This window comes from Lucilia sericata, unplaced genomic scaffold, assembly GCF_015586225.1.
Source record: "Lucilia sericata isolate MDLA Ls3-8-SP2 unplaced genomic scaffold, ASM1558622v1 Contig000572F_arrow, whole genome shotgun sequence".
NCBI classification, from domain to species: domain Eukaryota; kingdom Metazoa; phylum Arthropoda; class Insecta; order Diptera; family Calliphoridae; genus Lucilia; species Lucilia sericata.
The window spans coordinates 120,082-132,100 of record NW_023994580.1 but is presented as its reverse complement, the minus strand read 5'-3'; the positions used below and the strand labels follow the sequence as shown (position 1 = coordinate 132,100).

Sequence of the window (12,019 nt, the reverse complement as noted above, 5' to 3'; positions counted from 1 at the left end):
TTTTAGACCCTCAAAACTAGCCATGGAACGTGGTCTTCACGATCGTGATCGTGTGGGTGTACAAGATTTTGTACTACTCGAAGATTATCAAAGTGAAGGGGCCTTTATTGATAATTTGCGTAAAAGGTTTCAAGAGAACTATATTTATGTAAGTAAATCGATATTTATATAAAAGATTCGTTATTCAAACTTTTTTTTATTATAATTTCAGACCTATATCGGTCAGGTGTTGATATCGGTGAATCCTTATATGCAATTACCCATCTATTCAGAGGCTCACATTAAAGAATATAGAAATAAACATTTTTATGAAATTCCACCACATATGTAAGTATAAAGACGATCTTTTCTTTTAATAAAAATTGGCATACATGGTGAAAAAGACTGAATCATTTTTCGGGAGGAGTTACAATTTGTAAATCTATACAGAATTATCTTATTAACTAGAAGCTAAATTTATGAAAAGGAATTCGGATTTAGCCAAATGTTGGGTGTTGATTTAAAACTTAAACTTCAATCTTAAGTTGCGAAATGGTAATTTTTTTCTCGTGACGCTTTGTCTCAAGTGGTCTATGATCATTTTCACTCTTGATTGATAACATGCTTCAACATCTTCATAAAGGCCAAGGTCTAGCGAAGAGCCCGCAAAAAAGTTTTTGGTATTTTTGAAATTTTTAAATCCAGTTGTTTCTGAATTGAAAAACTGCAACTATAACGTTATAATAAAGCGAAGATACCTTTATTTATAAAATCGGTTATATCATCTGAATGTGATATATGTATAAGAGATGTTAAACCTTTATGTTAAAGTTAAGAGATTGGACTTTCAGGTGATATAAAAGGTTTTATAAATAAAGGTGTCTTCGCTCTGTTATAATGTCTCAAATGTGACCAAAAATGTTTTTAAAAGATTATGACAAGATATCTCGAAAACCTGATGTGATGGACAAATTCCTTCAATCTCTGGTTTTCGACTTTTTTCAAATTTCATTCTTTCAATATCATTTCCGTTCGAACAAAAATACACAACCGGGAACTCCCAAATACTAAATAGTTTAAACAAAAAGTTAACAAAAACAATGATATCATTACTACTCCCCTTATTGTAATGGAACTCATTATAAAATAAAAAAAAAAAACCTTCAATGTCTTTGCACTCGTATGTATGTCAATGTTTGTGTTGATCCACTTAAAAAAAAAGTTCTTAAAAATTATTCCATTCCATTTGCTATTCTATCGAAAATTTATATTTACAGTTTTGCAGTTACTGATAATGCTTTTCGCTCACTGATTGAAGAAAATAAAGGCCAATGTGTTCTAATCTCTGGTAAGTTGAAAAATGTCCAATCTGAATATACATACACGATGTTTAGATTTTAAACGTCAATATTTGTCAAATCTCAATAGATTTCTATTAAAGAACATACGTAATAGAAGTAAATAATATCAAGTATTCGAAATTATTTACGATTATATTTGTTTTAAAGATAACAAATTTTTATTAGCAACTAACTATAAATATTTTATATTTAGTTAAAGTAATATAAAAAAATGTCTTAATATTAATACTATCAAAAGAATTTATTATGGGGTTATGGTATTGAAATAAACATCGATTTCCAGGAACATGTTAAGAATTTGTCCTAAATTAATTTATTTTAGGATAATTATAATATTTCAGGAAAATTTCAAAAAGCCTTGACTACTTTTAGAATCCGCTTCTTAGAATGTTGTTTTGATTCTAAAGTATATATTTACTTTGAAAGGGTTTTTAGGATCTAACTCCAATATTAAAAAAGTACATACTAATAAAAACAAGTCAGATTTCTATAATCGGCTGTGCCGAATTTTATATATCTTTCACCAAGTATGTTTTAAAAAACAGTTTTTATTTATTTTTAAAATTTAATTTAATTTTTAAAATTTCAATTAATTTTTGTATTTTATTATAATTTTATATCTGCATCAAAGTAAAAACAACAATAACAAATATATAGTACATCATTTGTAGTACAAGCCGCATTTTGAATCGACTTGTATCTCTGCACACATGTCACACATAACATACACACAAACAAATATAAACTGTATTAGCGCAGAAAGAAATATTAACCGTTGTACTGTACTACCACCCTGAAACTGTATTACCCTCAAACTGTATTACCACCCCCAAACAAATATGAGCTGTTTTACCAACATATTACTGCTTTATCTCCTTGTTGTTGTTTTTTATGCTATTATTTATAATTTGTTGAGGAAATTTTCAGAGGTAGTCTCAGATTTTTGCCCATATCTCAGTTATTTATGGACCGATTTTGCTGATTTCAATAGGAAACTTCTTGAAAGCATGTCTGACAGAATTATTGAAGATTTGGATCCTGAAGATATCTGAGGTCTTCAGAAAATTGATTTCAACAGACAGACAGACGGACATGGCTTAATCGACTCCGCTATCTATAAGGATCCAGAATATATATACTTTATGGGGTCGAAAAATTATATTATAGAAATTAAAAACGTAATGACAAACTTATATATACCCTTCTCACGAAGGTGAAGGGTATAAAAACTACATATAGAACTATCACTAAGAATATGTGTTTGTCCACCAAATCTTTTTAGTAGTAGTATTATAGGGTAACTATTTCGGAAGAAAATCATTAATTGCAGATCTATTTCTGTAGATTTCTCAAAGAATAAACAAGATTTAGTAGTCTAATCTCTTTATATTGAAGCCAATATATAGAACTTTCAGGCTATATAGCACATTTTATTACTAAAGGTGAATTCACCTTGTAGTCCCTGGGTTTTGACCTCTTCAAATTTTGCATTACCTCTCCAAATAACGTTCTGAAACTTTGTTGTCCGGAATTAGTTCCAATCTTGAACATACCAAGCGAAAATTAAAAAAGTTTTTACCGGACAAACTCTAAAATGATTACGCCTTATAAGACAAAAATTCCAATAAAAAAAATCGGAAGTCATGAGGAGTTATATTGGATCAATAAATTAACTAAACCCTTGAAACTATTTTTTTTTTTTTTTAATTTGAGGGGTATTTAGATCTGAAAGTATTTCAGTATAAAAAATACTATAATACTTAGAGAGATAAAACAACATCTGATCAGTTTTCTATCGGAAGTAGTCAAAATAGGAGTTTAGATTTAGATTAGAATTTAAACTCAAAAATTAATGTAAAACAACTTAAAACCCGATTTGATATCTAACTTAAACATTTCATATTTCAGGCGAAAGTGGTTCGGGTAAGACTGAAGCATCTAAAAAGGTTCTACAATATATTGCTGCCTGTTCGGGTCATCAGAGTACCGTTGAGGGTGTTAAGGACAAATTGTTGAAAAGTAATCCAGTGTTGGAAGCTTTCGGCAATGCTAAAACCAATCGTAATGACAACTCCTCACGTTTTGGCAAATATATGGATATACAATTTGATTTTACCGGTACTCCCATTGGTGGTAACATTTTAAATTATTTATTGGAAAAATCACGAGTGGTTAATCAAAATTCTGGTGAAAGAAATTTCCACATCTTCTATCAATTGTTGGCTGGTGCCAGTGAGGAACAATTAAAGGAATTAATGTTAACAAGATCTTTGAACAACTATGCTTACTTAAGTGATGGGGTAAGTTGCCTTCTAAACATTTATAAGATTTATTTTTCACATTTATTTTCTCAATTTAGGATAAGGGTCTAGTTAAGACCATTGATGATGCTGATAACTTTAAGCAAGTGCAACAGGCCATGACTGTCATTGATTTTTCGTCTCATGAACAAAAAGAGGTCTTTAACATTATTGCTAGTGTTTTACATTTGGGTAATGTGCAATTTGACGAAGAGGAAGGCAAAGCTAAGATTAAGAATTCGGATGTAGTGAAAACGGTAGCCAAACTTTTGGGTGTCGATTTGAATGAGTTAAACGATGCTTTGACTCATCGCACCATCGATGCCAGAGGTGATGTAGTCACTTCACCCTTAAGCCGCGAAATGGCCATTTATGCTCGTGACGCTTTAGCTAAGGCCGTTTATGATCGTTTGTTCTCTTGGTTGGTGACACGCCTCAATATCTCTCTACAGGCCAAGGATTTGCGAACAGCTCGCAATAATGTTATGGGTATTTTGGATATTTATGGTTTTGAAATTTTCAAAACCAATAGTTTCGAACAATTCTGTATTAATTTCTGTAACGAAAAATTGCAACAATTATTCATTGAATTGACCCTAAAATCAGAACAAGATGAATATAGACGTGAAGGCATTGAATGGGTGCCAGTAGAATATTTCGATAATAAAGTTATTTGCAACTTAATTGAAGAGAAACATAAGGGTATTATATCCATATTGGATGAAGAATGTTTACGTCCCGGCGAACCCACCGATATGACATTCTTGGCTAAACTGACCGATCGTTTGGGTGATCATCCTCACTATTTGTGCCATGAAAAGGCTCCCATACATGTACAAAAAACTATGGGACGTAACGAGTTCCGTCTAGTTCACTATGCTGGTGATGTGACTTACAATGTCAACAGTTTCTTAGACAAGAATAATGACTTGTTGTTCCGTGATTTGAAGGAAACCATGAGCAAAGCCGATAATAATGTTGTGCGTGTTTGTTTCCCAGAGTCGGAATATCTGAATAAGAAGAGACCTGAAACTGCTGTCACCCAGTTTAGAACATCCCTTAACAATTTAATGGACATTTTAATGTGCAAGGAACCTTCTTATATTCGTTGCATCAAACCTAACGATCTTCAATCACCCGGCATTTTCAATGACGATCTAGTTTTGCATCAAGTTAAATATTTGGGTCTTATGGAGAACTTACGTGTACGTAGAGCTGGTTTCGCCTATAGAAGAACTTACGACATGTTCCTTAATCGTTATAAGTGCTTGAGCAAACAAACTTGGCCCAACTACAATGGTCCCGCCAAGGAAGGCGTTAAACTTTTGGTTAAGGAACTTAACTACGGACCTGAAGACTACCGTTTGGGTGAAACTAAACTATTTATACGTTTCCCCAAGACTCTCTTCGATACGGAAGATGCCTTCCAAGAAAAGAAACACGATATTGCTGCCATTTTACAAGCTCGCTGGAAGGGACGTCAACAACGCAGAAAATACTTAAAATTACGCGAGCAAGTTATCACTCTACAATCGTTCTGTCGCCGCTATTTGGCCCAACAAGCGGCCAAGAAACGTCGTGAAGCTGCCGATAAGATACGTGCCTTCATCAAAGGTTTTATCACGCGCAACGATCCACCCAACGGTTACAATGAAAAATTCATTGCTAATACCAAACGTATGTGGCTCTTGAGATTATCTAAAGATTTACCCACAAAAGTTCTTGATATGAGATGGCCTTCGGCTCCCAGTCATTGTCAAGAGGCCTCCACCTATTTGCATCGTTTACATAGATTACATCTGGCACGTAAATATCGTTTAGCTTTATCAGAAGAAAAGAAGAGACAATTTGAATTGAAGGTTTTGGCTGAAAAAGTATTCAAAGGTAAGACATACAAATTCAATTTCTGTTCTTAATTCTAGGTCCATCCTAGTTCTAGTTTAGTTTTACTATAATTTAGGTCTAGTCCAATTCTAGTTCAGTTCTTGTTTAATTCTAGTTCAGTTTTTTTTTTTTTTTTAAGTTCTAGTACAGATTTAGTTAAGCTGTAGTTCAGTTCTTACTCAGTCCTTACTCAATTCTACCTCAGTTGAACATCAGTTCTAGTAGTACCGAGTTTTTCGTCCCATTTATTAACAAACATTAATTCTAAACGTCTATGACATTTTCAGATAAAAAGAGTAGCTATCCCCAAAGTGTACCTCATTGGTTTAAGACCGATCGCATACCCTCGGAACATAATACTGCCATCAACAACTTCATTGGTAACAATTTCAATGGTGAAACCCTTAAATATTCCTCTTCCTGCATTAAATACGATCGTCACGGTTACAAGTCTCGTGATCGTTTCATACTGTTAAGCAATAAAGCAATTTACGTATTAGATGGCAAGACGTATAAGCAAAAACATCGTTTGCCACTGGAGAAGTTAGACTTTGATTTAACCAACCACAGTGATGATTTAATGGTCATACGTATTCCCCTCGATTTGAAAAAAGACAAAGGTGATCTTATCCTGCTCATACCTTACATAATTGAATTCTGCACCTTCATTATTGATACTGTGGGTACGGCTGATGTGCTTAAGATTGTGGAAAGAGATTCGTAAGTTTAAATGGAAGAAATATTTTTTTTTTAATAAAACAATTTCAACAATACTTATTTTCCGTAATCACAGTTTGGAGCATAATATGGCCAAGGGTAAATCTGGTGTTATTGATATTCAAACTGGTGGTGGTGAACCAGGTGTAGTACGTGATAAAAGTGGACATCTTGTTGTTGTAAGTATTAATAACTATAGCATTCTAATTACGATTTTTTAAATAATGATAAATAATTTACGTTATCTTTCAGATTGCTGGCCAATAATTATGTCAACTTAAAATCGTATTAAAGATTTTACCTAAATTTGTAACCATGGCTTTAAATATAAATTTTTGTTATGTACTATTATTATACTATTTTAAAATAAACGATTTTATGTAAATTTGCTGCTATATCTATTGTGTATTTTATTTTTTCTCCTTATGTGGAGTTTTATATCCCCACCAAAGGTCATCGTTGTCCTCTTCGTTAAGTTACATTTGGAAAATCATTTTCACACTAAAGATTGCCTTATACAAATTAGGATTAACGATATATGTCTACGGATTCTTTTGAATTAACTCCTTAAACTGAAGACTGTTTCCACTTTTATGCTGATGAACCTTTGGACTTTAGGATGATTGTCCAAACTGAAATATTAGGTACTATCAAATAGGTAATATCTAATAGAGATATCAAAATTTACAGCGGACGTCTCCAAATAGATGGCGAGACATTCCTTAATTATCCTTATCTGAAAAAAGGGACATGGGACCTAATTGGCAATAAAATTGCTAATACTCTAGCGAATACTAGAACCATGATGACTCCTCATGATATACATACATGTAGATCAGTTCTATGCATAGCTGTAAAACTTTCGATTACGATTAATAATCAACTTCTATGGCTATTTAAAAGAATAAACATTTTGATAATTTTAATAGCATAGTTCACCAATGGTGACTTGCTGAATTATTAGGACGCAGTGGGCTCGTATGGATACATACAAAACATAATGCCTAGTAGGTCTCAGCAGATTGCAGTTGACCACACTTGTGTCAATTATCTCTAGTCACTGCAAATTTCTGTCTTCCCTATAATGATTAGACTTTAGGGACTTCTAAGAAATATATCTGTCAAACGTTAAATTAGAACGAATATCACTTTATTACTTCTAACCAAAGAATAATAAGAAGTTGGACTATGACATTGTTTTACAACAATAACATTTCCTTCTCTTCACAGACGAGTTCTGTGTAAATTCAACACACTTGTGAGAACTCAATTCTCTCACAATACTTCAAAACTTTTTCGCGAAAATACCGGGATAATAGGACTTGAACGACGTTTTTTCACAAACACATAACTATTTTTTAATTTTTTACACAATTTTATCGCATTTAACAATCTGAAATATTTTTATTTTTCACAAACTAAAAAAATATTTTTTTAATTTTTTTGACAATTAATTTTTGTGTGTTGAAATTAAAATTGACAAAACAAAGTTGTATATTTTGGTATTGAAAATGAAAAAAATATTTAAAATAAACTTATTTTTTTGCAAAAAAAAAAAGAGATTTTAAGTCCGAAAAATATATTTATTAAATGTTTAGTGATTAGATGTGGGCAAAATAAATTAAAAAATCTGCGAATGTAGAAATTTAAATGTTATTTATTTTTCCTAAAATTTTTATGTACGATTTTATGCAAGTATGTATGTTTGGAAAGTGTGGTGAAAGTGGTTGGAGCTCCAATACTAATACAAAAATTCTACCAATACATACTTAGAGTTAGGAACCGAATGACAACTCCTTTACGTACCAACTGACAAGCCCCAATTTCTTTATATTCTTTGGTTAGAAGCAAAGAATATAAAGAAATTGGGGCTTGTCAGTTCCCTTCAAACATTTAGAAGACAAAACTATTGCGCATCACCCCCGACGCCACGTCAGAAACACATAATTCCATTATGTTATTTGCTGTAATATCTAATTGATAAAATCTCAAAATTTTGTATATATTGTAAATAAACCAATTAATAAAGGATGAATAAAAAATCAAAAAAATCAAAAAATCTCTTTTTCATAAAACCGTATACTTAATTTTTGAGCTGTATTTGAAATACCTCTTTCCACAAATTTTTTGCAAAAGCTGCTGAAATGTTGACTTCAGACTTTTTAAATGTCAAAAGTTTATGCTTTGTTGTTGTACTCTTGGTATTACGGCAGCCTATAAAACCTAAACTAAACTAAAATTCGACATAAATTAATAAGTTTTCTAAGAATATAAACTATATAAACTATAATATTAGAATTAGATAATAATTGGCCCTCTAATAATTATAAAAACCGTCTTCCTTAAAAATATATGAATATATATTGAGATCTATGCCAGTATTATCCATAGAACCTTAAAATAATGCAGTTCATTATTCCTTCAAATAATTTTGATACTAATTTTTTAATCAGTACTGTTTCTTTAGACAAAAGACGTATACGATGGCAACGCTTTTTTTGGAAATAACATGGCAACTTTATTCATGCCAATTGGACTGATAAAATTTGTTAATAAAATTGCAAAAAAAAAATATTTCTACGTGTACACCGGTAGAACAAATAAATAAATTTACTAATTTTATTTCTCCATAATGCCGCCAACAAAGGTCAAACAACAAAACTCTGCTAAAAATCCAACACAAAAATTCAATGAGACTCACGCCAGAAACATTGAAGTGGCCAAAAAACTGGTTGAAAACTACGTTTCGTCGTCAGAAGATGAAGAAGAATTGGATGAAAATACTATTTTAAGTAAATATTAATGAAAATAGAAAGGAATACATTTAAATTTTACATAATTACCTTTCCCAGAATCGTTATACCAGCACTATGATAAACGCACGGAAGATGAACCGCTATTGGCCAAAACTGCCGGCTTTTTGGAAAATGTTTTACAAACTGGTGCAGCTACGTGTCTTATTTGCATAGGCAGCATTAAGCGTTCAAATGCTATTTGGTCCTGTAAATATTGTTATTGTTTCTTTCACTTGAACTGCATAAAACGTTGGGCTAATGACAGTATGGCCCAGGCAAAGGCTCAAACGCAAAATGAACAGGGCTACTACAATCACATGGGAGAATATGTGCCACCTAAGAAGCCCAAAGCCTTACATTGGTGTTGTCCTCAGTGTAGAAGAGAATTTCAACCCGAGGAAAGACCTTCGGAATATGAGTGCTTCTGTGGCAAAGAAATAAATCCGCCCTCACAGCCCTGGTTAATACCCCACTCTTGCGGTGAAATCTGTGGTAAAGCGCTACAGCCAAATTGTGGTCATAAATGTACTTTACTATGTCATCCCGGACCATGTCCACCTTGCGCCCAATACGCCATTACATCCTGTAAATGTGGCAAATCCCCTGCAAAGTCAGTACGTTGCGCCAATAAGTTGTGGGAATGTCAACAGAAATGTGAATTGCTATTGCCCTGTAAGGAGCATGTTTGCAAAAAGGTATGCCACAAGCCAGGACAGTGTCCACCCTGTCAGCAGACAAGTATGCAACCATGTGAATGTGGACTTGAAAAGGCAAAACGTCCATGTTGCGATCAGAAATGGCATTGTAAAAAACCCTGTGGTAAGCCATATTCTTGTGGCTTGCATACTTGCAAGAAAGTTTGCCATTCGGGTGACTGTGGAGATTGTCCTTTAAGTTTACCACGTTCCTGTCCTTGTGGTAAAACTGTAAGTAGATATAGTATAAATTCCTGTTAATAATGCAAATTGAGCGATTTTATCTTATAGAAAAAAGTTGGTCCCTGTTCGGAAGTAATAGATACTTGTGGTGATACTTGCCAAAAGCTATTAGCTTGTGGCATACATACTTGCACACAACGCTGTCACAAGGGAAATTGTAATTTGGTAAGTTTAGTAAAATTAAATGGACGACTACGCATCCTAATGATTGGACAGTCTGTAACTAAACTTGATTAGTAAAATTTGAAAAAAATTTAATCACTTATATTGTCTTTACCATTTTAGTGTTTGATTATAACGAAAAAGAAATGCCGCTGTGGTATGCACGAAAAAGAACTACCCTGTTCCAAGGAATTTACATGTGAAACCAAGTGTAAACAAACACGAGATTGTGGCAAACATCCCTGCAATCGTAAGGTAAAATTATAATATATACAAATGAAAAACGTTTTTCTTAAACAAAAAACATTCTAGTGCTGCGATAGAAACTGCCCACCATGTGACAAAGTGTGCGGCAAACCCTTGTCCTGTGGTAAACATAAATGTCAATCGATTTGCCATAAGGGCCCCTGTTATCCATGTCAGCAAAAGTCGCAAATCAATTGTCGTTGTGGTAAAAGTAAAAAGAGCGTTCCCTGTGGTCGGGAACGTACAGCCCGTGTAGTTTGTTTGGAACCATGTCGGTGAGTTTTTGAAATATTCTATTATTATATTTAAATGTGTCTAAATTTTAGCATTTCAGCATACCTTCTAAATGCCATCATGAAAATAAGCATCGCTGTCATAAAAATGAGTGCCCACCTTGTGCACAACCTTGTGGTTTAGCAAATGACACCACCAAGTGTGATCACAAGTGTATGGCGAAATGTCATGCCTCGGTTAAGGTGGCCAAGAAGGCTAATCCCGATACTACCAGCATATGGGAGCCTACTAAGCAGGTAGTTGTTACTGCAAACTCTTGTTATTATTTAAGAGTAATATTCTGTTATTATTGGTCCATTTTAGTTTGAATTTAAACAAATGCCTCATCCACGTTGTGAACAAAAAGTAAGCGTAACCTGCATCGGAGGACATGAAGTAGCTGATTGGCCCTGTTGGAATTCTAAACCAACATCCTGTCAGCGTTTGTGTAATCGTTTCTTAAGCTGCGGCAATCACAAGTGCTCTTTAGTATGTCATGCTGTAGCGGATTTAAAAGATATGAAGGTACTTGATACATTTTGTTAAAGAGGCCTTAAAGAATGTAATTTTCTTTGTTTAGCAACAACCTGGTTGTGCTCCTTGCGAACAAGGTTGTAATATACCACGACCCGAAGGATGTACACATAATTGCCCAAGACCTTGTCACCTGCCACCCTGTTATCCTTGTAGCGTTGCTATTAAAACTAAATGCCATTGCGGCTTAATGCCCATTATCTATAAATGCAGCGATTATTACAATTCTGAGGCTAGTGAAGGTGAAATCTTGGAAAGACAAGAAAACTTAAAGAGCTGTGGTAATAGATGTTTAAAAAATGTAAGTCTCATTAATTCTCTAAAACAAAATACATTAACCAGCATTTTGTTTAAACTATTTTAGTATCCTTGCGGTCATCGTTGCGCAGCTAAATGTCATTCTGGTCCTTGTCCCTATCCCGAATCTTGCCGCAAGAAATTACGCATCTACTGCGATTGTAAACGTTTAAAAACGGAAATTTCCTGTGATAAACATCGAGCTGGTCTACAAAAATTACAATGCGATGAAAATTGCATAGAAACACAAAAGACACTAGAGCTTGCACGACAAAAGGAAGAGGAATTACGACGTAAACAGGAAGAAGAACGTAATCGTTTGGAAGTAGAACAATTTGAAAAGAAATTTAGCAAGCGCAAACCCAAAGAACGTAAAACTTTAGAAGTAAAACAAAAAGATCCTATCAATTGGAAATTAGTTGGAGTATATGCTGGTATTTTTGCAGCTGTATTGCTAGCAGTTGCTTTAGCTTTTTATGAAGATCATTAAGTGTAGAGAGAAAATTTGACTTGGAATTAAACCAAAGGTGGGC

General features: G+C 33.4%; 2 protein-coding genes across 4 annotated transcripts in view; both read left to right on the top strand.

The window, feature by feature from the left end:
• Window positions 1-6,638, top strand: part of LOC119606324 (unconventional myosin IC) — a 36,881-nt gene extending 30,243 nt beyond the window's left edge. For all 3 annotated transcript variants that reach the window (XM_037959776.1, XM_037959775.1, XM_037959777.1), the window contains 8 exons: window positions 7-148; window positions 212-327; window positions 1,257-1,327; window positions 3,249-3,640; window positions 3,700-5,524; window positions 5,812-6,244; window positions 6,318-6,420; window positions 6,494-6,638. In XM_037959776.1, coding sequence (XP_037815704.1) covers window positions 23-148; window positions 212-327; window positions 1,257-1,327; window positions 3,249-3,640; window positions 3,700-5,524; window positions 5,812-6,244; window positions 6,318-6,420; window positions 6,494-6,508 — 3,081 coding nt within the window. In that variant the 5' untranslated portion in view covers window positions 7-22 and the 3' untranslated portion in view covers window positions 6,509-6,638. The remainder of the gene's footprint in view (window positions 1-6; window positions 149-211; window positions 328-1,256; window positions 1,328-3,248; window positions 3,641-3,699; window positions 5,525-5,811; window positions 6,245-6,317; window positions 6,421-6,493) is intronic.
• Window positions 6,639-8,740: 2,102 nt separating this feature from the next.
• Window positions 8,741-11,981, top strand: LOC119606336 (NF-X1-type zinc finger protein NFXL1). The gene is made up of 9 exons (XM_037959790.1): window positions 8,741-9,033; window positions 9,094-9,962; window positions 10,023-10,139; window positions 10,260-10,391; window positions 10,449-10,657; window positions 10,717-10,912; window positions 10,980-11,180; window positions 11,236-11,490; window positions 11,554-11,981. The coding sequence occupies exons 1-9, from the start codon at window positions 8,874-8,876 to the stop codon at window positions 11,974-11,976; spliced, it is 2,562 nt and encodes an 853-aa protein (XP_037815718.1). The 5' UTR covers window positions 8,741-8,873; the 3' UTR covers window positions 11,977-11,981.
• The last annotated feature ends 38 nt before the right edge of the window (window positions 11,982-12,019 follow it).